This window comes from Budorcas taxicolor, chromosome 2 (assembly GCF_023091745.1).
Source record: "Budorcas taxicolor isolate Tak-1 chromosome 2, Takin1.1, whole genome shotgun sequence".
Lineage (NCBI taxonomy): Eukaryota > Metazoa > Chordata > Mammalia > Artiodactyla > Bovidae > Budorcas > Budorcas taxicolor.
Genome location: NC_068911.1, coordinates 41,681,508 through 41,705,882, shown reverse-complemented (window position 1 = coordinate 41,705,882; position 24,375 = coordinate 41,681,508). Strand labels below are relative to the sequence as shown.

The window sequence follows — 24,375 nt, the reverse complement described above, 5'->3', positions numbered from 1 at the left end:
AGGCAGGGCCCCCACCCGGGCCTCACCGTCTGCAGGTCCCCCGAGTGCACGTGGCGCTCCACCAGGAAGCCGTAGACATCCCCCACACGAATGCTGCTGTCCAGGTGCGGCTCCTCCAGGAGCAGCTGGCACTGCCGGATCGACTCCTTGGGGTCCTCCATGTAGGTCCTGCTGGGAGGAGGGACAGCCTGAGCCCCAGCCCCGCGTGGGGCTGCGTGTCAGGGGTCAGGGCAGGCCCTTGGCCTGGAGGGCACAGCTTTTGTGAAGGTAATCCCATGAGGTTCATGAATTCGTTAGTAAGTCACGTCATAAACTCACTGATTTAACAAAACGTGCTGGTCACTCGCAGGGACTCACTGGACTCTGGAGGGCACTGGCCTGTCCACGCCCGGCCCTGCTCAGGGTGGGGGCCCTGGGCCGGAGGGCAAGGGCCTGGAGAGAGCGTGCTGACCTGGGAGGTGGTTGCGCAGGGCCCCCCGGGGAAAGGCCAGCACAGTGGCGCCAGGGGGTTGGCGGTTCCCAGTGAGTGCGGGTGAGGGGCACCAGGAGGTCCCATGAGCCCGGCAGGCCCGCCCTCCAGTCTGTCCGGGCGCTGCCCAGGGCTGTGCCCACTCCCTCCTGCCACCCCGAGGTTCCTGAATCTGCACATGGAGCCGGGAGCGCCCTCCAAGGAGCCCGGCTCTGTAAACAGCTTCAGAACAGCCTGGGGCTCCTCTTCGGAGAGCCTGCTCTCAGCTAAGGAAAGTGGCCCACACGAGGGTCTCGCAAGTGCTGCACGAGCGGCCAGTAAATAAGAACTGGGGTCCTGGACACGTCCAGGTCTGGAAACAGCGGGCCTCCACCCTGGGCCTGCGTTGGAACCAGGGGCTAGAGCCCCCGGGCACCCAAGCGGGCCGCAGGCTCCCTGCAGGTTATAGCCTCCCCAAGCACACCTGCCTCCCTCAGAGTCTTGGGCTGTCTCTGGAGCGACCTTCCTAGAACCAGCCCAGTTCTGTGGGAACCAGAAGGGCCCTCATGCCATGCCTGGGGCTGCAGAGCGCGCCTGCCCACGCTGCGCCCACTGTGTAGCGAGCTCCCAGGGAGAGGGCGCCCTGCGGGTGTCGTGAGCCCCGCAGCCGCACCTGCGCGCCTGCATGAAGCGCTTCACCAGCGTCATCCTGCTCTGCAGCTGTGCCAGCCTGGCCTCCTGGTCTAGCGGGCTCCTGGCCTTGGCCTTGGACAGGCACTTGTAGGCCTCAGTCAGCGCCCCGTGCGCCCTGTCGTAGTTCTGGTACTCGTTGACCTCCACCTGCAGGACGCAGCATCAGGACCGGCACCAGACCGGCGCCCCGCCCCGGCCCCCCCAGGCCCGGGCTGGGGAGCGGGGTGGCACCTGGGCGCAGGCGTCATAGAAGCCGGCCAGCAGGTCCAGTGCACGGCCCTTGGTGTAGAAGCTGATGATGGTCTTCATGACCTCGGGGTCCTTCTGCCAGTCCAGGGACTGCAGGTAGTTAGCTGCCATGACGTAGATCTCCTTCTGCCGCGAGACGCCCGCGAAGAACACGATCTTCTCCGTGTCCCCGGACTTGAGCAGTGCCCTCATGGCCTGGACAGACAAAGAGCCGGGCTGGGCCCTTCTGGGCATGTGGACGGAGTGCCAGCCCGACGCGACAGGCGCGGCTTCAGGACGAGGGAGCTCCGGGCTGCAAGGGCCTCGCGGGCACCCCAGGGGCCCGGCTCGGGAAACTCGCCCCGCGGAACGCGAGCGGGCACTGGCCACACCCACCTTCAGCCTGTCCCCCGCCTGCGTGTACTTCTTGGTGGCCAGGTGGTAGCTGCCCTGGCGCATGCAGCAGCTGGCGATCTGCTCCAGCAGTGCCCGCCGGGCCTCCTCGGACAGCTCCTTGCAGTCCTTGGGCACCGTCATCTTCTCGGCCATCTCCTCGGTGATGGTCAGGTTCTGCTCCAGGCACAGCTGCAGGGCTTCCTGATACTGGGGGCCACAGACACCGAGGAGGGGTGGTCAGCGTCAGGTGGGCGGGCAGGAGGGGGGCTTCCCCGACCCCACCCCCTCCCCTGGGTTGGGGGAGCAGCACAGCCAGGAGGCGGCAGGGGATCTCTCCCTGCGGACGCTCTAGAAGAGCCGAGGAAACACCACTGGGAAGGAAGGTATGTTCATCGTGGGAGAAGAGACCACAGATCAACCTTCTACCTCAATTCAAGTTTTCAGAGTAGGGGGTTTAGTTACTTTTTTCTTAAAAAAAAATTCAAGAAAAATTTTCTATTTTTCACTTGAGAAAGATTCTCGGGAAGAACGCGCAGTGTGACCTGGGGGGGACATCCCCTGCGGAGGCTGCACAGGGAGCCTGGCAGGCATGCTGCCCAGACGTGGATGGTGGGCCTGCTGGTGCGGGCCTTGTGCACACGCCACTCATGTGTGTGAGTGTGCTGTCAGACACAGGGAGACAGGAAAGAGGGGCACGTGCTGGGCTGAGGGGAACAGAGTCCTGGGGATGAGAGGCACTGTGGATGCCCCTGAGCTGCACACCCAGGAGCCCCGCGGCAGGCACTCCCGTGGTCTGTGTGCTGGGAAAGAGCGGCAAGTCCCTCACAGCGGGGCCTGCACCCCAGAGCAGCCGCTGGGCCCTCCTGGGGAGCAGGCCTGCGTCTGCAGCCGTACCTTCTTGGCGGCCAGCAGCAGCTCCACAGCCTTCTCGTACTGACCGTGCTCCAGGAAGAAGTCAGAGCAACGGGCCAGGAGGGCGGGGTCTGACTTTTCATCCAGGTCCTCTGCCACCAGCTGTAGGGCCGCAAACTGCTGGGTGGCAAAGGCCAGCTCCAGGGCCTTGGAGAAGTGGCCGGCCTGTGGACGGCGGGGCTATGAGTGTGCCAGCCAGGCGCTTCTGGGCCAGGCCAGGCCGGGCGGGGCGGCCTCACCTTGTGGTACAGCATGACTGCCCGGTCCATCTGCTCGCCCCTCTCCTCGTAGTAGCGCGCGGCCTCCAGCATGTCCTCAGGGGAGCTCAGCAGGGCCAGGTTCATGAGCTGGTCGTCCAGGCCGTGCTCCTGTGGGGGCACAGACGTGGTATGGACCGCCTGGCAGGAGGGTCTCCCCTGGAACGGGACCCTGGAGAGGAAGCAGGGGTGCCCACCTTGCACAGGCGGATGGCGTTGTTGAAGGCCTGGGCACGCGCGTAGAAGTGCACGGCCTGCCGCACCTCGTTCTGGCTCTCGTACTGCCGGGCCAGGTGGTAGGAGGCCGCCCAGTTCCCGGTCTCGCTGGCTATCTCAGCGGCCTAGAGACACCAGGGACGGTGGCCTCGCGTCCAGCCTGCCTTGCTCCGGCGGGACCCCTCTCTTCCCCGTGCACTGGCCCCCTCCCCCGGAGCACCCAGCCCCCTCCCTTGGCACTCCCGTGTCCCCCTGGCCCGACCCGGTCGGGGCACCCACCCGCTGGATGTTGCCCTGGAAGCAGTGGACGCGGACCAGGGAGAAGTAGTCCTGGGCCAGCTCATAGTAGTGCAGCGCCGCATCCATCTTGGCCTGGCTCTCCAGGTACTGGGCCCACCACCGCCACAGCGTCCTGCGGAGCCACACCTCTCCTCAGGCCCTCTGCCCCGGCCCACAGCAGCTGGGAGATGGGACGCCGGGTGGCCGAGCCTGAGTGAGGTCCCGGGGAGGGCCCCTCCTGGCCTCCTGGGGTCCAACCTGGAGGGGCTGGGACGCTCCACGCCATCGCACAGAAGGCTCCGGCAGAAGGCCCCGCGGGCGGGCACTCACTTGTCCTTCATCTTGTTGACGTACAGCCCCAGGGCCTGCAGGTCCTCCACCAGCATCCGCGGCACCTCGAAGCGGTGCGTGTCCGACTTCTCGTAGCTGCGGGAGGAGAGACGGCGCCACTCACCCCTGCCCAGGCTTAGCCCTGGGAACCTGAGGACTGATGGTGCCTTGCCTCCCGCCTGCAGCTCTGCAGCCGTGCTCCCGCCTGCAGGCCCCACCAGCACTCTGCCCGCTGGGGGCCCAGGCCTGACAGGGCCCATGCACACAGCCGGCCAAGCCCGGCAGCCCCACTAGAGCCCAGGGCTCAGGTGCCCCTCCCTGGAGAGCCTTGGACCCCTCGGGGCGGCTCACTAGCTGAGGGCCAGGCTGCAGTCCCCGCTGGCCTCCAGGTGCCGGGCGTAGTTGTAGTAGGTGGTGCGCAGGTGCATGCGGTCGTGGCGCTCGGCCACCTCGATGGCCCTCTGCCACTGGCCTGAGGCCTGCAGCAGGCGGTTGAGGAGGTCGTAGCGCCCACACCTCCTGTAGAGCTGCTCTGCATCCTCCTGCGGGAACAGTGGGGTATGGACACTCTGGGGTGCGGGGAGCCGGCCTGTCAGCTAGGGTCTGACCCCCACATCGCCGAGGGGCTGATGGATCCCGTCAGAACCGGGGGTGTCCACTCCCTCACCCCGCCCCCCGTTACGGTCTCAGCTTGCCCGAGGGCTTTCCTGTTCCCTGCGACCTGACCCAGATAAGCCCACACGAGCAGGGAGCAGGCCCGCGTGAGGGGCGTGGCACTCACCAACATGCCCAGCTGCACAGCCAGCATGGCCACCCTGGCCTCTGGCTCTGGCTCCCGCTGGGCCTCGCGCAGCGCTCGGGCCCCCCGGGCGTGGCCCATGTGCCCCAGGCACACCCTGGCCACGTCCAGCCGCTGCGTCTTCACGCACATGCGCGCCATGTTCTCCCAGACGGCCTGGCTGCAGTGGAGGACACGGGGCTTGGTGAGCAGCCGTCCCTCGTGCCAGGCAACGCGGGGACCCGGCCGGGCACACAGTCCCCGAGGAAGGGGCCACGTGCGAGCCCCATGGCTTCACCCACAGAACGGCCTGGCAAGCTGGGGCCCGTGGGCCCTCCCGAGGAGGCAATGACAGCCCTGTCGCCTGGTCCGCAGCTGGGACCCTGCCCCTCGCCCAGGCTCCCCTCTGCCACCCTCCCACGAAAACTAGGGGCATCCGGCACAGGCTGCCAGCCCCACTGTGCCCCTCAGAGCACACCTGCCCCCCCCAACCACCACCTCCATCCCAGGCGGGGCTCCTAGTGGCCCCGCATCCTCCCACAGAGCCCCTGGGTCAGCCAGGAAGTTGGGGATGAGAGGTGGGGTGAGGGCCCTGGGGGCTGGCCTGCAGAGCTGCCCTCTGACCCTCCGGTACAGGCTCGGGGCGGGGGTCTTTCTTTCTCTTTCGGAGGTTTCTGGCATCTCTCTCCCTCCCACCCCAGCAGGTCAGGCCTCCCCAAGAAACGAGAAATGAGGCTGGTGGGAGGGAGGGTGCTCCATGCCCAGAAGACCCCATGGCTCCGAGGAGCACAGACCAGTAACTCCTGGGACGTGAGCGGCTGGTGGACCTACCCTGCCACCAAGCCGGGCTGGGAAAAGCCCGTGGGAAGTGCTGTCCCCGCACGCTGGTCCCTCTGACGGCAGCTTCACCCTGTGTGGGCCCTGGGGTCTGTGCACCCGATGGACAGGCCACATGGACACCCACCCAGTGCCTGTCTGACAGTGCAAACTCCCTGCTGCCCAGGCCTGCATGTGGACTGTAACCTCAACATAAGGGGCAGGCAGGCTCCCAGCACCCGACTCCAGGAAGCCCGGGCCCTGCAGAAGCTCCCGGCACCCGCCGAGGCCCCTCCTCTGGGGCTGCCCTGTGGAGACCCCGGTGGACGAGGCCATGGTGGACGACAGCTTCACATCTGCCCAGCGGCACACACGGCACTGTGCTTCTGCCGTGCGTCCCTGCTTTAAGGTTATGCTCCTGTGAGTCCATGTGCAGGAGTGGGGAGGCCTTGGGGGAGCGGCTGAAGGCCCGGCTCATGGGGGGCAGTGCTCAAAGGACGAGGGGACCCTCGGAGGGCGAGGTCACTCCTGACTCAGGTCTGCTCCTAGGCCGGCCACTGGCCCCGTCCCAGCTGTCCCCTCCGCCCGAGGCTGGGGGCTGGGAAGGCGCCGGCCCGCTGGCCCACAGGAGCCCAGGTGGCTGACGGGGCCTGCAGCCTGCCCCACCCGGGAAGACAGAGCAGGGACTGCCATTCCTGAAACCAATGCCTGCTGTCCAGCGGAAGAGAGCCACATGAAGACTGGCTCAGGAAGAGCGACTTAAGTAAGAGGGGAAGGCAATGCTCTGCTGCCAGAGGTTATCGGGAAAACCTTCTGAGGTGAGTAACTGCACTGTGTGTGCAGGGACCCCAGCCCGTGGCCCCCTTGGAAGGGTGCCCCTCCGCAGGGTCGGAGCTGACGCTGCGAGGAAGGTGTAGGACAGGCAGCACCTCCCAGACACGGCATGGCTGGTGGAGCAGGGGTCAGCCTCGCCTCTAGCCCCGGAAAGAGGGAAGTGATGAGAACTCAGCGAGCACATCTGCTGCGAGCCCTGGTGGGAAAAACCCAGAAGAGGCAAAAATCTGCTGGGAGCTGACGGCCCTGCCTCTCAGGAATGTAAACTTGGCGGCCCCTGCAAGGCGGACACAGAGCAGGCGGGGCCTTCGGGAGCTGACCCAGCCCCGCTGGGAGTCAGCATGGCCAGGCAGGGCTGAGTGAGGTCTGAGAGCCCAGCAGGCTGACGGTTTCCGGGGCGCAGGACAGGGCGCCCCCCCGTGGGACCGGCAGACCGCTTGGGCCCGTCAGCGTTAGCAGCAGATGCGGCCCAGCCCTCACTCGGGCTTTGCTGGGTGCTCAGCTCACCCACAACCCCCTCCTGCACACGGACGATGGACGATGCCTGCTCTGGGAGGGGATCTCCGAGTGTGGGCGAGGGTCTCAGCTGGGAGGTGGGGGCGTCCAGGGCCCCCCAGCATGCCAGCCTGCCTGTGCTGTGCACCCACATGTGGGGGGACCGGCTGACGGTGGGGGGACACCCTGTGCCCGGGGTGGGCGACTGGCCCCAACCCGCACCACCCACCGGGGCCAGACAGACAGCGGGCCCGAGGGCGGCAGGCGGGCGCGTGGCGCTCCCAGGGAAGGTGGGGTGCGGGGGAGGGTCTCGGAGGCCTCCCGAAGAGGCCCCTGCCTTTCCCATCAGGAAACACATCCTGTGGGCGTCTGGCCGCTATTTGTTGCAGTTGGCTACGCCCTCCAGCTCTCCAAAAACAGCCTCGAAAACAACCATTTCCTCCCTGCCGAGAGACGGGGAAGACGCAGGCGCGAGGCACACTCACACACACGCGCCTCCTCTGCCGTCTGCTCTCCAGGCCCAGCTGCTCTGCGGCAGAGGCGCCGGCAGGGGCTCAGACCTGCCGCCCGCTGCTCCCCGCCGCCCGGCTCCACGCCTGCCCCGCTCTGGTCCCGAGAGCGGCCGGCCCCGCGCTATCCCGCCTCGCCTGCCTGCGGGTTTCTGCTCACCGCAGCCTCCGCCCCCCAGGAAGACGGCGCACTCAGGACTCGGGGCTCTCGCTGCTGCCTCTGTGTGCCCCCCGGGATGGGAGGCCCTGGCCTCGGCGCAGGCCTGGCGCTGCTCCAGGTGCAGGAGGCCGGGTAAGGGGCCCGCGAGGCGGGCGCCCTCGCACCTGCCACCCGGGCCTTCCCGCCGCCGCCGCCGAGCATGAGTGGGGATGTCCTCTAGCCAGCCCCGCTGACACACTGACCGACCGCGGCTGGGACTCTCTCCACGACGCGAGACGGCACCGTGGCCACGATGACCATCCGGAAAGTGGTGGCCACAGCCGTGCTGGTGGCTCTGGTCTCTCTCGTCCTCAACAACGCGGCGGCCTTCACTCCCAACTGGGTGTACCAGACGCTGGAGGACGGCCGGAGGCGCAGCGTGGGGCTCTGGCGGGCCTGCTGGCTGGCGGAGCGGCCCCGGGGGGCGCCCGGCCCGGGGGCCAGGCCGGGGCCGGCCGACATGCGTGACTGCGAGGCCCTGGGCTGGGGCTCCGAGGCAGCCGGCTTCCAGGAGTCTCGAGGCACCGTCAAACGTAAGTTGGTTTGTGTCACTGCCTCCTTTAGAATGGCTGGCCATGCATGGGGCACGCCGGCTGAGGGGAGAGGCGCTCCTGGGGACCCGGGTGCGCCCCAGGCTCCACGCCCACCCTGCCCTGGCTCCTTTGGGACAGAATTCTTCCTGTGCAGGAGGGCGCTTTTCTCTGCCATTATGCATAGCTGGGGGACGGATACAGTAATCGAAGCAAGGAAAGCGTGTTTTTCCTGGTGGAAAATAAAGATTGCTAATGAGTGAAATAAACAAGGAGCATAAAACACGCGGCTGGGTTTGGACTTCGTTCCACAGTCGTCAGGGTCCTTTGGGCTGTGGGCAGAGCTGAGGGAGACCCATGGGGGGCTGGCTGGAGGTGGGCGGCCCAGGAGAGACTGGCAGACTGAGGCCTGCAGAGGATGGGGAGGAGCCCAGGGCCCTGGCTGCCCCTACTGCCCCCAGCGGTCCTGTCTGGTTGGTCACGTCCGGCACGGGGTCTGGAAGGTGGGAACTTCACTTTGAAAGCAGGGTCGGGTTTGAGCATTCGCGAGGGAAGGTCCAGGCACACGAAGCCACCTGACACTGAGCGTGCGGACCCGGGGTCCCGGCGGCCAACGGGAAAGGCCGCCACCCAGGCTAGGGACAGCCCATGATGGCCGCGGACAGGCCCCAATGCACAGACCTCCTCCGCCTTCTGAAGGCAACTCTCCTCCCGGGAGAATGCAGCTCCAGCAGGGCTTTGGCCGGCACAGGCCCGACTGCCCCCAGCCGGCTGGGCCCCCGGGTCTGGGCCCCCTTGGGAGCTGGCTGGAGGCCGTTGTCTCCACTTGGAAGGCAGAGATGGAGGCTGTGGGAGGCGCAGGGGCCCCGCGAGCCCCTGAGGGGACGCCTCCCCGTCTCTGCAAGCAGAGCCCTCACCGCACAGCTGGGTGGTGTCCCATGGGGAGAGGCCTGTCCGCCAGCCCCCTGCCCTTCATAAGCAGTGTGCCACAGCCTCCCTTAATGCGGGCAGAGCCTGGAGGAGTCGGCCTGTCCCGTGAGCTCTCAGATCAGGGCCTGCGGGACGCCAGCAGGTCCTCTGAACTTGGGGATCCAGGACCTGCTAGTCGTGGGGGGGGTCCCCTCTGGGTTCTGGATCTGTGCTGAGGGGCAGTGAGAGCCAGGGACCAGGGCTCCAGCGTGGGCTCGGTGCAGGCCACGTCTGCCTGACCCCTAGGGGCCCTGTGCTCCCCTACAGACTCCCCTGCCTCCCGGGGCTCAGGCCGCCTGCCACAGCCTCCAACACCACCACGCAGGTGCCCACTGCAGGCACCCCACCCACCCCCTTGCTGAGCCATGCTGCAGCCTGCCCTGGACCCCCACGGCTGCCCCGCCGCTAGTCCTGAGCAGCCGCCCTCACTCACTGTCCCATCTGGCCACTGCCTGAGAGGCCCCCGAACAGCTCTTAGAACGCCCTCCTCCGTTACTGCGCACTTGCAGCAGCTGGCCCGTAACGACGCCCCGAGCATCAGATGTTTTCCCCAAAGAAGGGGGCAGTCAATGCAGCTGCTCACGCGTGAGCTGCCACCAGGAAGAGGCACTGAGACCCTTTTCACCAGCTCCCTGTGACAGAGCGCTGCTGCCGTGCGGTGTCCCGAAAGGCAGGGGGCATCTGGTCTTTTTTTGGGCCTGTCCCCGTCAATCCAATCAGCAGCTCCCAGCAAAACCCCAGCCCAGGCTTCGCCTGATGGTCCAGCTTCCTGCTGAGCCAGGAACGAGAGAAGGGGGCGGCCTCGACCATGAGATCATCTCCGTTTGGACACCCTGGGCCCCGTGCCACTCCGTCCAGAGCCAGGCCAACCTGGAGGTCCCAGACCCCACATAGGTGCCCAGGGCACCCCTCGAGGACAGCAGCCACCCTCCCGTCGGCTCTGTGCCCGCGTCCTGGCAATGCCTGCGGAGCCCAGCCAGAGCTGCTAGGCGCGTGGGGCCAACTCTGCCATCCCCTGAGGGGCAAGCTCTGGTCAGGGTGTCCCGAGCTCTGGATCAGGCCCCCAGCTGTACCCCCGTCACGTAGGTCCCATCCCAGAGCACTGGGCCCCTCGCCACGTCGCTGGCTTAGCACGTGCTGCAGCCCTAACTTTCGACACTGATGAGGCGGGGGTGTGTGTGGGGGGATCAGTTTTGTTTTCCGATCCCCGTTCTCTCTGCCGATTTTCATCTTTCCACGTGTTGGACACTCTGTCAGGCCCTGACACAATCCTGTCCTTTCCCGGAACCAGAGGGGACACGAATAAACGTGTGTCCAGTCTCGAGCTTCGCCTTCACAGCTACTCCAAACCCAGAGCCACTGCCCAGGCTGCGCGCACAAGTGTGAAGACCTGCTTTGCCTGGGCTCAGGGGACGCCGGCAGGACATGTCCGCCCCAGATGGCTGGGGGGGACGAGGTCGAGGGGCGAGGCCGTGCCTCGGTTCCCCCGCCCCCGCTGACTCGGGAGGCCCCACTCCGGCCAGGGTGGGCGGGCTCAGGGCCTCGCTGTGCTGGGACCCACACCCTGCAGCGTGGATGCTCCCGGCACGGCCGGCCAGTCCGTGCGTATCCGAGGCTGAGCCCCGGGACCATGAGGACTTTCCTGGGCTCAGGTGGACCCCACACTCGTGCTCTGAGCATCCCATCACCCTCAGCAGCCCTCGTCTCCACTTCTACCTCCAAACTCATGATCTCTTATAGTAGTAGGGCCTTCCCGTAGGATACAGTCGTTTGAAGGGTAAATGTGGTTGCAGAGAGTCCAGGTGAAAAGGCAGAAAGAGGGCGATGAGCAGCCTCCCCAGGAAAGCCGGTGAGTGGCTGAGCCCTGTGCTGACGGGGGAACCGTGTGGCCTCCCGCTCCCATATGCGGTCAGCGGACCCGGGAAGCCCTCGCGAGCAGCCAGGAGGGTTCCCACAGATCATGAGATCCGCTGCCCTGCCGCTCAGTGTGGGGAGGCCAGGGGACTGAGCCTGCGTGGGGACGTTGGGCTCCTGGGGCCTGCCCTGAGCTCTCCGGCTCCTTCCTTTAAAGGTCAGGGTTCCCAGAGACTGCGGCCACATCCTGTGGTCGCTCTGATGAATACAGAACCCAGGACAGTGAGGCAGGGGCCCAAGAGCTGCGAGCTAGAGTGTCAGGCAGATGAGCCATCTGTCCGTCCATCTGTCTGGGAGTGCTCCTGGGCCCTCGGTGCTGGGCACCAGTCCACCTGCTCACCCCAGGGCTGTTCCCACATCTGTCCAGAGTCTGGGGTGCCCGCAGCCCTGAGCAGCTGCACGGTACAGGCCTGGGACCTGGGAAGAGTGAGACCTCTCGAGCTCTGAAAGGCAGAAGAGGGGCCAGGAGTGAGCCGCATGAAGCCCCGGGGCAGGAGGAGTGATCCTCTGGTGGGAAGCGGCACAGCTGACCCCATGCACTAATGGAGAACGCTGCCTGCCCATAGCGCGCTGCATCCAAGGCCCCAGGGCAGGGGGCTTTTACACTCTGGAAGGACCACGGGAAGGGGCAGACTTAACAGCTGAGGGCTCTGCTGTCCAGCACGCGGGTGGGACGGTATCTCCCCCAATGGGCCTCTTGATGACACCACCCAGTCCCCACCTCTGTGGTCCAAGCCCCAGGCTGCCCCCTGTGCACATCCTGCGCATCTCATTCAGGGACCAGGGTCCGGGGTGCAGGTGGGTGGGGGCTGGGGAGGGGGTTGTGAGACTCGGGGAGATGGAGGGAGGAGCCCCAGGTGGGCAGGGAGCCCGGCCTGAGCAGCCTGGCTGGTGCCGACCGTACTGACCGCTGCTCCTCTCCCTCCCGCCCCGCAGTGCAGTTCGACATGATGCGAGCCTGCAACCTGGTCGCCACGGCGGCGCTGGCGGCCGGCCAGCTCACCTTCGTGCTGGGGCTGACGGGCCTGCCCCTTCTGTCGCCCGACGCCCATTGCTGGGAGGAGGCCATGGCTGCCGCATTCCAGTTGGCTAGTAAGTACTTGGCAGGGCGGCAGGTCAGCTGTGGCTTCTAAAGTCACGGCGGCCCCCGCAGCTCGCCCTTCCACACCACCCATCACTGTGGGCAGCAGCTGGACAGAAATATGCACAGTGGTGGGGGGGGCTGCGGTGCAACTCGAGGGGTTAGTGTCTGTCTGTCCAAGGCCTCCCGGCCCTTCCCGCTGTCTAAGGCGAGGTGCCCACAACTTGACACCTGGGTGACTTGCTTGGCTTTTCAAAGTCTCTGGCACCTGCTGTTTCTTTGCCCCTCTGCAGCCACGGTGGCAGGCGACCTGGGTTCACGCTCCTCCCGCGAGGCTGCCGCAGCCTGCCATGGGCACGTGGGCACATGGACAGAGGCGGGTGCCCTTCTGAGCCCTGTGGCCTTCCTGGCTAACAGTCAGCAGGCAGGGAGTTCTGGGCATGCATGTGGTTCCCAGCCGGCGATCTATAGGCTTGGGGTTGGGCTCAGCTGGGGTCAGACGAGCATGGTGGGGGCGATGCTGGGCAGAGGGGCGAGGCCGCAGGCCCTCAGCGAACAATCCAGAAGCCACCTTGCTCTGGGGATGATGCGGATGGGGCAGGGCCTGGCCACTGCCAGCTTCCGAGGACAAGAGCAACGGCCCCATGGGTGATGAATGGGCCTGGCCAGGGAGGCTGTGCAGTGGCCAGGAAGCCCCGAAGCTGCCCACCCGTGCGCCCCGGGAGTGGGGGTGGGGGGGACATCCATGCTGAGGTCCCCCCACCCCGCCCCCAGCCTGTCTTGTTGGCCCAGGTTTAACCATCATGGGACCCTGGGCTTTCAGGTTCCTGCTGCCCACGGTGAAGGGCAGGTGGGCGGCTGACAGGACGGGGGCGGGGGGCCAGGCATCCGGCTCGGGGGAGAAGCAGCGCCCAGCGGTGAGGCTGCAGCCCAGCCCTGTGGGGGAGCAGGAAGTGTGAGTGAATCACGGGGACGATGGATCCCGTCCCCCCCCACTTCCTGGAGAAGCGCAGTTTCCAGAATGTGGCTGACAGTTGGCAGCACTCATGCTGGGAAGTGCCGGGTGGGACTCGGAAACGGGCCCTATTCACAGGGCGGCGCAACCCTCGGCCGGTCACTTCCCTGGGGCCAGGCAGCCTGGGGCGCCGCGAGGCCCAGGACGCACAGTAGGTGTTGGGAGAACAGGGCTGCGTCCGCCCCTGTGGTCACCCGCGAACGGGGATTCTGGGGCCTGGGACCGCCGCCCCCTCCCTCCTCCAGGACCGTTCCACGGGTCGCCCCGGCTGAGCTCGGGGCTGTGGGTCCGCACCTTGCTGAGAGCCCCCTTCCCCCACGAGGGGTCATCTGGAATTCCATCCCTTCAGGAAGGAAGTGGGAGATTCTGGAAATGTGATTGGAAAAGCTGGATTAAAGACAGATATTCGAGTGGTGTTAAAGGAATAACGGTAACAGCTCTTGACTGGGAAAGGGGCTCCTCCCTGCAGGAGGACCAAGCGTGACACCACACCTAGGAAGAAGTGTCCCTGACACACTTATTTGGAGTTACTGGAAAACGTACTGTGGGTTTGGTGTTAAACCTGACATCTTACTTCCTGCAAACTCTTGTTTCAGAACAAAACTGTACTGTTTCCAAGTAACACACAAAAAAAACTGAAGCGGGGGAGCCCTCCCCCATTAACTGAAACCACTCCTGCAGCGACGGGCACAGGGGGTGCGCACTGCCCTCCTGGGCATCCCCAGGCCAGCACCACCTCTGGGAGGCAGGACCGGGCTCTGCCCAAACCCGTCAGGCCCGCAGAGGCCAATGGAAAAAGCCAGGAGTACGCAGGGGCACCTGCAGCCCTTCCGAGGTCCGTCGCCCTGCCTCTGCAGGCCGGCTCCCTGCCCCCGCCCCCGCCCCGCGTCGTCTGACAGTCACCCCCCGCGGGGCTGCTGTGCCCAGAGAGGAAATGCACTTGGCCCTGTTTAGACTGTTTCATTGACAAACAGTACAGAGCACAGCGCTGGGGCTTTCTTCTATCACGCGGCTAATTTTAGAGTTAGGTTTTTTCCTGTGCTCTGGTCTGTTTTAAACAGTCAGAGAGAGACTGAAGGGCGCCAGGATATCCTGTCCCAGGAGGGGGAAATGCCTGCTGGTACCTGTTATGCAAGGGAACCTTGAGTCCCCACTGCGGGGCCAGGAGGTGGGCGGGGGAGAGAAGGTGCTCGTGGCTCCCCGGGAGGCGGGAGCATAGGGATCCGCCAGAGAGCAACACCCCAGCAGGAGGAGGCAGGAGGGCGCCCCGTGGCTCTCCTGGTGGTCCCACGGCTGCTCTAGGCACCAGTCCCCCGGGCACGGGATGCCCGGCCTGGCTCTATCAAAGGGCAGCCCCCACTCCCCCTCGATCAGGGCTGCAAGTCCAAGAGACCCCGTCTCAGACGCCAGGGAGGACCCCAGGGGAGAGCGACCGCCAGTGATTTCACCTGCTGTGCTCTACTGCACTCAGGCCACACGAGAGGGTTTCCAATTTCTTCGCAGAATCTTCCAAGTGTGATTTTCATTTACCCCCTAAAGTTGAAAAAACTCTTGCCGTCCCTTAGTCCACCCCCACGCATGAGCTGAACATGCTGTGAAAGTGCTGTGCACGGGGGCGGGGGGAGCGGGCGCCACGTGGCAGCCATCTGCCAATGCCGTCCGGCCAGCCCCTCCTCGGACACGAGCCCCTCAGACCTCGCAGGGGTCGAGGGCAGGATTTACGCAGACTGTGTGGGCTTCATGTCTGCTGGCCTCCTCTCTTCACTTCTGCAAATCCTGAGATTTTTTTTGTTGTTGAAAAACTTACCAACACGCTAAGGGCCGCTTACCCTACACCTGAGGAGCAGGCTGACTTTACTGTCCCCAAAGCTCAGCCAGGTGACACGTGGTGGCTGCCCTGGCATCTGAGCTGGAGGGGACCTCCTTGCACCAGCAGACCCCTTTCTGCGCTGCCCAGTCAAGCGCCTGGCTCAGGCCGGACGGCTCGCTTTCCTGTCTCCTGCCCCTGCTGCTCCTGTGACCGTGTCCTTTCCCGGACTCCCCCTGGTTGGTGCGGGCGGGAGAGGGGCGGCACTTGTCCACACCCTCTGCTGCTCACGGCGCTGGAAGCCCGCCTGCGGCTGAGCCTCAGGGCCCCACATGCGGGGACTCAGCCTGTGCTGCCCCTGGGCCCGTGGCAGGCGCCCATGCGAATTCAGGGCTCAGCCCCACAGTTTCCATCTACGCCTCCGCGTGGGCTGGACGGCCACTCCGGAGGACGGCCTGTGACAGCTGGTGGAGCCCAAGGAAGCCAGCAGGAAGGAAGAGAGGAGAGGGTGCCTGAACCATGCTGCCCCAGCCGCCAGCCCACAGGAAGGGGCTGTTTGCTTTGGAACATAAGCTTGTGAGGACGGAATCAATGCCACGTGGGTTTACTGCAACTCTCCCCTTAGACTCGCTTCACTGACATCACGGAAAAGGCTCAGGAGATGCTCAGGAGCAAGGGGCCCTCGACCCGGGCTGAGAGAGATGGACGGCCTGGCTTCAGAACCTCGTCAAAGTCAACGGCCAGTTTGCTTTCAGGAGGATGTGCACGCGGCCTGCGCAGCAGCTGCCACCTCTTCATGTCCCTGTGGCTTTCCACTGCCCACACGTGGTGCGTTGCGGTCCTTGCGGCGCCTGAGTCTGCTCAGCCACACTGCCCCTGCTGGCCGCGGGTGGACGCGATGAGCGCCATCCTCCTAGAACGCCACCCGCACGGCTCACTGCGGACAGCAGAGGACGCTGCTCAAGACCAAGCGTGAGGGGCGGGGCTCGGCCTGCTCAAGCCACTGACAAGCGTCCCTCCAAGAGGCTGCGCTCACCCGGCCCCCGCCTCTTTGCAGCCGTGTGTGCAGAGCTGTCTGTTCACACGCCAGTTCACGCTGCTTTCATCTGGTAACGTAAGAACATCTCCAGTGTCCTTGCAGAGGAAGTGACAGGCTGAGTAAATGGCAGCAGAGTAGCCGCCTGTCCTGCTTCCCTCCAAAACAGAGGACGTGCTCTTCAGCCCCCTCAGCGTTGGAGGCTCCCAGGGTCCTGGTATCAGAAGCCCAGCCCCTCGTCCTAAATGCCGTGTGGTGGGCGCTGCACCTTGGGGCGGGGGTCCTGGATCAAGGGGTGGTGATGCCCAGCTGTGCACTGAGGGGCCAGGACAGGAGGACCGGAGGCAGCCTGCCCCCAGCTGATGGACACAGGACGCGGCACCAGGAAAGTGGGGGCAGGCAGCGTGTGCGGTGAGGGGGGGCGTGAGGCCCGGTCAAGTCCCGAGGGCGGGAGACGCGAGCGGGGATGACACATGTCCTCTATGGCCTCCGCGGGGCGACCATGCAGCCGTGGGAAGTCACGTCCTCAGAGCCGTGACGCGCTCCAGGGAGCCTCCGTTAGTTGAAGAAGGAAAGGTTAGCTGCACTTCCAGAACCTTCTAGACGTCCTCCTGTGAACCTTACATAGACAGGGCTCAGGAGACACGCATGTGCTGCTGAAGACACACGCATGACACTGGGAAGCCTGCGTTTGCTGCCCTGGCCTGTTGGTGGTTGCTGCCCATCAGCTGAGCCCGTCTGGAGCGAGCACTGGAGCTGGGCGCCCGAGGCTCGCACCCAGCGCTCCGTCTCTGATGACCGTGTTCCAGATGCTGCTGGCTTGGGTCACAGTCGTGTTTCCTGCGACCTGTGACAAGCAGGGTCTTACTCAGGCGTGTCCTGGCAGTGGGTCTCGGGTCCCCGGGCCATGTGTACGCCCCGTCAGCGTGCCCTGCCCTGGTCTCAGCCAGGCCTGTCCAGGTCGGGGTCTCAGACTCACAGGCCTCCACTTATGAATTCAAGGTCCTCTGTCCATCAGTGATGCAAAGCCACCCACATGAGACTGGCCCAGTGCTTTCGCCCGCCCCCTGGGGATGGGCACCACCACATAACAGATCCTTGTGCAACATGTACAAGCCAGACGAAGCTTCCCTAAGACAGGGCAACGGGCTCAGAGCACTGTGGAGGGAGAGGCTGGGGGAGTCCCCCGCCCCGCTCCCCCTCCCCCCGACACGGCTGGCGTGCTGACTCGCCACCCCACCCCATCGCCTGCTCTCTGAGTCCTGTTGACAGAAGGCCCAACAAGCGCCAGACACCGTGACGAGGGGACACAGAGTGCTTCCGCCTTTGTTTCACAGAACACAGGCCCAAACCCCTCCCGTCACGAACGCAGAACCGGCAGCACGAGACGGCAGGCGTGGGTGTCGGTCCTGGCGGGCACAGAAGTGCCGGGAGTTTCTTGCCGCCAGTGTGCATGACAAACAGAACCCATTATTTCTAACAGAAAGGGAGCGTGGACAGTGTCAGGTGTGGCAAGGGCCACCGAGTGCTGTGGAGAATGAGCACAGGGCTGGTCAGCACCGCTGCTGCCGAGCACGCGACCCGTGCAGCACAGATGTTTGAGCCAGACCTTCCAGAAGGCGCAGAGAAGGCGAGACCATGACGCTTGTGCTTCGAGAAAAGCCCAGCCTGCGCCCGACACCCAGTTAGGATGTGGCTATGAGAACTGAGCCCGGGCACCACTGCGATGACCCTCCGCCCCGGGGCCAGCCCAGCTCGTGCGTGGCCTGGTTTCCTGAGGAAAGCGGGTGGCGGGGGACTGGCAGGACCAGAGTGCGGATGTCATGGCACAGGGACTTGGCGGGCTTGGCTGGCCAGGGCCCAGGGCAGGGGCCGAGACAGTCTGGGAGGGGTGGGGAGTCCCATCTGGACCCTCCGGATCCCCGAGGGCCTTTGTCCTCATCAGGCACATTCGGTTCCTTTGAAACAGACTCAGCCTGGTTGGCACAGCAGAGGGGCTGCCGGGGCCGCCTGGCGCGGGGCTGATGGCCCAGGGCTGGGAGGAGGGGCAGGCGCCAGACAGCTTCCTGAGCAGCGGGACCGCTGCCTCTCCCTCCATCCTAGTCACCAGGGCTTCTGGCCCAGACTCAGACCTGAACTCTCCCAAGCGTCAGTGCTTGTTGGCTTAGCCCACAGCCCCTGGGTGTAAAATCCCAGTCTTCTTATCGTAGGAACCTAAAGATAAGTCTGTGGAGCCCTGAGAGACAGAACCATGTCTCTCAGTGATGACGGGGCAACACGAACAGCTGACAGACGGGGGAGAGGCCGCACAGGGCGCTGTGCCGTCCTGGATGCCCACCACCCTGGGCCCGGCATCATTTGAAGAAAGACAGGGATGAGCGGGACGGGACGGGGCGGGGATGCTCCAGAGCCAGCTGCAGCTGCTCAGAGAGCAGAGGAGACACCCGGAGCCTGGCTCCCAGGCCCCCTGCCTGCTCGGTGTGCTAGGAATAAGAGAACTCTTAAGGACAGGAATTCAACTAAGTCACACACCAGTCTGAGCTGTTCCCAGGTACAATGTAGGAAACACATGTGTTTCCCTTCATTTTGAATGAATCAGGTGTTTACAGGCCTGGCGGACCTAACACGGAGTCACTGCTGGGCCATTCGGGGTGAGGAAGCGGGTGTCGGCGTCCCCTCTGCTGGGGGGCGGGCGGCGGCCGAGGCCAGACACCTGCCAGGGCTCAGGAACCACTTAAGCCCCAAGACTGGGCCTGGCCGGGACAGACGCCCCACCAGACCCATGGGTCCCATTGAACACAGCCGACCCCGAGGTGGGGCATGGGGCGGGACAGGATCGGCGGAGGAGTCCGGGCGGGGAGCAGGGCCCTCCAGCGGCTGCTTCACCCCGGGCTTCGTATGCAGGTTTCGTCCTGGTCATCGGGCTGGTGACGTTCTACCGCATCGGGCCCTACACCAGCCTGTCCTGGTCATGCTACCTGAACATCGGCGCCTGCCTGCTGGCCACCCTGGCCGCCGCCATGCTCATCTGGAACGTCCTGCACCGGCGGGAGGACTGCACGGCTCCCCGCGTGATCGTCATCAGCCGATCCCTGACCGCGCGCTTTCGCCGTGGGCTGGACAACGACTATGTGGAGTCGCCGTGCTGAGGGTGAACCCCTCTACCCCGGGACCATCTGGGAAGTGGGGCACTGCTCCCCACTCGAACACACACCACACGCATTGACCACGTTATCCACGGACACGGGGCTTGACCACATGGCATCCGCACCCTCCCCTGCGGCCCGCGTCACGTTCCTGCACGGCCTTGCGCTCTGCCCTGGCCCACGTTAATTTATTCAGCATCTGCCGAGAGGGGCGTCCTGGGCCCTAACTACTCTGATAAAACAGAACACAAGGAAAGATTGTGACCTGCACAGACCTTCCTCTAGGGACTCAGAATTCAGTCAGATGGTCACGGCTTTACTACAGCCTTGTGTAAGTGAGGTCCATTTACTCCTGATTATCCTTCTAAGTTAAAATAAAATGCCAACCTCTCACCATGGCTTAAAGCTTGTGTTTTATCTGCTACACTGCCACGTGGTGAGGAATCGGTCCAGTCCTGTAGTTTTGTAGGCTGACCGTCAGAGAAGGTCCCGGGCAGCGTGGCTGGGGGTCACTCACGCCTCACTCACGCCTCCACTCACAAGTCCCCTTCCCTACGGATCCTGAGCTCTGCCCGCATGATAGCACATCCACAGTTGGCAAGTAACAGAGAGACATCTATTGGCTTCAACAATTCAGAGGTTGGTTTGCTTTTTCACCAGAAGAGTCTTCACCGCACTGAGCTGGGACCCCGCCACTGGTGGCTTCAGACCTCTGTCCCAGCCCCAGCCTGGTGCCAACAGCCCCGTTGGCAGTTGCGCTGGATCCCCGACTGCCTGCGCTGAGCACCAGCAGCCCAGGGGTTCACACCAGCCAGCACCCTCAGGCCAGCAGCGGCCCGCCCACATCTGTGAGGCCCGCGGGTGCCGCGCCCCCTGGCGGCGGGAGGCGCTGCTGGCATCGTGTGGCCCAGGAATCCAGGCGGGGGCGGGGAGGCATCTGCGCTAAGTGCTCTGCTGCCTCCCCCCAGGGCTGGCCCTCTAGGAACACTAAGAAAGGTCTAGCTTGGCTGCCGCACCCTTCCCGAAGATGAGCGGTGACCAGCCTGGGGCTCAAAGGCCCTGCTGCCCCAGGAATTTCTTTAGTCAGAGGGAGGGATGGGTCACTCTGTTGCTTTAGGTAAAAACAAAGCAGGGGAGGACAGCTTCAAAGCACGTCTAGCCTGACAGAGAAGTCAGCGCAGCTCGGGGCAGGGGCACAAGGGGGGCCACGCAGGGCCGCCCCTCCTCTCCAGCAGCTCAGAGTCCCGCCTCAGCAGTGCTCTGCACACGACGACACGCGCTGCAGTGGCCCAGTGGCCACGTGTGGTCTGTGGTGGAGCTTCTATCAAACGGCAAGTGCCGCCAGCCACTCTGCACTCCCCAACCAAGGGCCTCTCGCCCACCTAGGGGATGTAGGGAAAAGATTCTCTGCTCTAGACCACGATGACCAGGGTCTGACCCGGTTACAGACCCGTCTCTGCAGCCAGGAGGGGGCCGGCGCTTAACTCCCGTCCTCTCCTTCCACCTGACTTCCATCCTTCAACAGTTTTTCTACCCTTTATGATTAAACTGTCAGATGCTCTTGAGAAGCTCCCCCAGAACAGAGAAAAAGTCGCTTATACACAGCCCTTGATGGACAACTTCTCTTGGAGCGATTTTAATTGCATTTTGCCTGCTGTTTTGAGGGTTTACTATCAAAACCTTTTCTGGGTGGTGCAATTGTTCCCAGAGAGACAGGTACTATAAATATTTAGTGACTGCAGAATTTTCGACTAGGAAGCGTCCAGACACTAAAATAAATGCAAACAACTGAATCGCAGCCCCGAGGCTCTGAGCACCATGAGTCCAGCCAGATGCCATTCGTGTCCCAGTTTCCACTGTCATTTCCTTGAACCCGTGAGACACCACACACACCAAAAAGACTTCAGCGACGGTCACCACCACCTCCAGCCCCCGCAAGTGGCCCCTCACCTCTTGATGAGCTTGATGGACCTGAAGGCCTCATCCATGTCCCCGACGGCCAGGAAAAAGCTGAAGTTGAGCATGGCGTCCTGTGTGGGCTTGTCGCAGTCCTCCAGCCCCACAAAGTCCCGCAGGGGCCTCCTGCCCACTGCCTGGGGGATGCACTGGGACCCAGAGTCCAGCTGGTCCTCCAGATTAGCTTCTCCTGGCTGAATGACAAAGGGCGCAGTCTATCTGTGGGTCCCCGTGAAGCCAGTGTGCGCCCCAGGCCTCTCCCTGGGGGACCCTCTGCACAGACCCCACATTTAGCAACACTCTCGGCAAAAGCATCACACGTCTGCAAGCCCTCAAAGGCCAGAGCACGGGGCTCCAGCTTCAGACTGGGGGTGATGCAGGCGTCAGCATGCAGGGACCTGCGGCTGAGGCAGTGACATCGTGAACATGTGAAAACACCACCCCTCAGCTGTCTGTAAACTTCCTAGAAAGAGCTCTTCCTGTCATGTCTGACCGTGTGCCCATGCATGAGGTGCTAAAACTACGCCAGCACCACTGCCTCCTGGTCCATTCCCACCTCTGGCTACAAGAAGGACACTTGCCAACACAGAAAACACAGAGCTCATGTTGAGGCCTGATTTTAAGTCACCTTACACCAAAAGCCAAAAAAAAAAAAAAAATCCAAGAAAAAGCCTGCACACTTTAGTTCTTCTGACAGGACAGTGAAGAAACAAGCGAAGAAGTGAAGCAGCAGGAAGCACAGAGCTGGGGGCGGGGGGGAGGGCGCGGCAGAGCTCAGGGGAGCAGCTCAGGCAGCACCCCAGGTCCACAGGACCAAGGCAGAGCCACGGGCTGCAGCCTGCACAGGCCCCTCAGTGCAGGGGGCTGTGGGCGCCTGGCTGAGAACAGGTGGCTCAGCTGGCATGTCAGCTGGGCTGGAAGTTCTGCCGCCCATCACAGATGCACCCACCCCTGATCAGCACTGACCTCAGGGCCAAGGATGCCGATTTCGGGCCTGGGCGGGACCGTGGGGATGCAGAGACCATGTCCAAGGGATGGCAAACAACTCATCCAAAATGGTTGGGGCGAGTGCCAACAATGACCCCGTTTGATCAGAAATTTAAACACACGCGTATGTAACGGGGAGTCCCTGTTGGCTCAACTGGTAAAGAGTCTGACTGTAATGCAGGAGACCGGGTTTGACTCCTGGGTCGATCCCCTGGAGGAAGGGACGGTGTGTGTGGCGCACACATGCAGGCCACAGACAGAACCTCTCCCTGGCGGCCCCAGCGGCACCTCTGGGGGCTGCAACCATGGAGATTTGCATCACCTCTGGTCTTTATTTCCTTATTTGCAGTTCCTGAATTTCCTACAGTGAATACAGGAATGGTAGTTCAGTCGATAAGTCATGTCCAACTCTTGCGACCCCATGAACTTCAGCCTGCGAGGCTCCTCTGTGCATGGAATTCTCCAGCCAAGAATACTGGAGTGGGTTGCTATTTCTTTCTGTAGGGGATCTTCCCCACCCAGGATTGAACCCTGGTCTCCCGCATTGCAGGCAGATTGTTTACTGACTGAGCTTCCCTGGTGGCTCAGCTGGTAAACAATCCGCCTGCAATGTGGGAGACCTGGGTTCAATCCTGGGTGGGGAAGATCTCCTGGAGAAGGGAATGGCTACCCAGTATTTTGGCCTAGAGAAAAGAGTCAGACACAACTGAGCGAAAGTAGGAATAGGAACTTCTAAAAAAGCATCTAGACTTTTAAAAAAAAGACAGAAAGGTGGAAGGACCCAGTGCTTTGGGGGAAGCCAGGAGGGATGCCCTTCAGTGGAGCTGCTGCCCATCTGCCCGCCCTCGACCTTCCCCACAGGGATGGCAACCTTGGATCTGCTGGGATCTCAGGGGACAGCTCAGGGCACACGCTTTGCTTGTGTAATGAGAGGGAGGAGGAGGGCCCAAGGATATGGCTGCGCCCGCAGAGCCCACCTTTCTCATGAAGTAGTAGTGGGGCACCTGGATCCCCAGGAGCATCTGGAAGGCAGGGGGACGGGGGAAGCTGTCCTGCAACAGGAAGCCGTGCTCTTCTGAGACGAAGAAGGACAGGACCAGCACGTCTGCCTGCAGAGGGACATGTCCTGTCTCAGTTCGATAGCAACTTTCCTGGCTCTTGTCCGACCCCACTTGTCCAGCATTGCCAGGAAGTTTACATAAAACACAGAGAATGTAGAGCGGCCAACAGGCTGGCTCTCATATAACCCCACTCTCCCCGCCGAGGACCCTACGCACGACCCCTGTGGAGCAAGGTAGGTCAAGAGAGGCGCACGGAAGAGGGTCAAGGGGGCTTTGTCTGGGATCACTGGGTGTCCTGTAAAACAGGACAGTGGAAAGCGGTGGAGTCTGGGCCCAGTGAGGGGATGGGGCTCAGAGTCAGTGGTGCTTGAGTGTTGGGGAGGAAGGCCCTGCTGAGAGGGGAGCGGGGTGGTGAGAGGGGAGGGCAGTGACCGAGGCTGGGGGCCCACTGATTGGGGAACGACTCAGGGGACCTTCGTAACTGGACCCCACAGGATGTGCCCAGATCAAGGGAGACTGATCCCCGAGAGAAAATGGCACGTGACAGACGGTGGGGCCAGCTTTCGATGTCGACCCAGAGGGGAGAGGTGTCCCCCAACATCCTGGGGGTGGAGACTGGCTCCCTACCACTTCCCCAGGGACCACATTGGGAAGACAGAGCCCGCCCTGCCTGCTGTCCAAACACACAGGTGACCACATGTGGGGCGAGGGGCCTGCACTGGCCTTGGCCAGCGTGCTTCTGTCCGCGAGCTGCGGCGGGGCACCGGGCACCTCGCGCACGGCTTCGCACACGAACAGCCGGGGCTCGCTCTGATCCCAGAAGTGGCTCACAGGCACAAGGTCTGTCAGCCTCTCATCCTCCAGGGCCTGGCTCCTGAAAAAGAAAGAGAACTGCACGCGTGGTACACCAAGGCCTTGAAGAAAGACCGGCAGGGATGCTGACGGCCCTCTGCACCCTGAGACCTGGGGCTGCCCATGGGCACTCGCGTTGCAGCCCTTTCGGAAGCTCAAGTTCCTGGCCCATGCCTCCAGAACCTCAGAGACAGTTTAGACTCAAATCCCTGCGATGGCCCAGGGGAGCGGGCTTCTGTTTCACCTCTGGTCCCCACTGCTCATGATCACTGAGCTCTTCCAAGTATGAAGAAAACTTAGCAACAAACTGCCTCAAAGCCAACAAGTAATTGAGCATCATCTTCAACATCTTTTTTCAACAAAGTCCTCCCAAACCACAGTCTTACTTCTTTGTCTCCTGCCCATTAATGGACAATGCCTCTCTCTGATCTATCTGTCCCGTCTTGAGGTCGAGAATGGTCACTGTGTCCATATCCACGTCATAGAAGCAGATTTTGGAATCGGGGCTATTGTCAGCCTAGGAAGAGAGAGCCAGAGCTCAGTGTGCCTGCTCACTGACGTTCCACACGTTTGGGAGAGGTGCCGAGGTCCAGACTGCGTAATTCCAACGTCAGCTTATGTTCATCCCACT

General features: G+C 63.4%; 2 protein-coding genes across 2 annotated transcripts in view; one reads left to right on the top strand and one right to left on the bottom strand.

Annotated features, from left to right (window-relative positions):
- The window catches only part of IFT140 (intraflagellar transport 140), a 50,451-nt gene that overhangs the window by 5,111 nt on the left and 20,965 nt on the right, over positions 1-24,375 (bottom strand). Inside the window, exons 14-28 of the mRNA XM_052636384.1 lie at positions 24,131-24,261; positions 23,616-23,766; positions 22,809-22,940; positions 20,839-21,038; positions 4,541-4,718; positions 4,111-4,301; positions 3,760-3,855; positions 3,430-3,562; positions 3,132-3,275; positions 2,917-3,045; positions 2,660-2,842; positions 1,766-1,972; positions 1,373-1,585; positions 1,122-1,288; positions 27-171 (exon numbers count right to left, since the gene is read on the bottom strand). Of these exons, the coding sequence (XP_052492344.1) occupies positions 27-171; positions 1,122-1,288; positions 1,373-1,585; positions 1,766-1,972; positions 2,660-2,842; positions 2,917-3,045; positions 3,132-3,275; positions 3,430-3,562; positions 3,760-3,855; positions 4,111-4,301; positions 4,541-4,718; positions 20,839-21,038; positions 22,809-22,940; positions 23,616-23,766; positions 24,131-24,261 (2,400 nt within the window). The remainder of the gene's footprint in view (positions 1-26; positions 172-1,121; positions 1,289-1,372; positions 1,586-1,765; positions 1,973-2,659; positions 2,843-2,916; positions 3,046-3,131; positions 3,276-3,429; positions 3,563-3,759; positions 3,856-4,110; positions 4,302-4,540; positions 4,719-20,838; positions 21,039-22,808; positions 22,941-23,615; positions 23,767-24,130; positions 24,262-24,375) is intronic.
- On the top strand, positions 7,144-19,281 carry TMEM204 (transmembrane protein 204). Its single transcript, XM_052636389.1, has 3 exons — positions 7,144-7,923; positions 11,740-11,895; positions 18,647-19,281. The coding sequence occupies exons 1-3, from the start codon at positions 7,644-7,646 to the stop codon at positions 18,889-18,891; spliced, it is 681 nt and encodes a 226-aa protein (XP_052492349.1). The 5' UTR covers positions 7,144-7,643; the 3' UTR covers positions 18,892-19,281.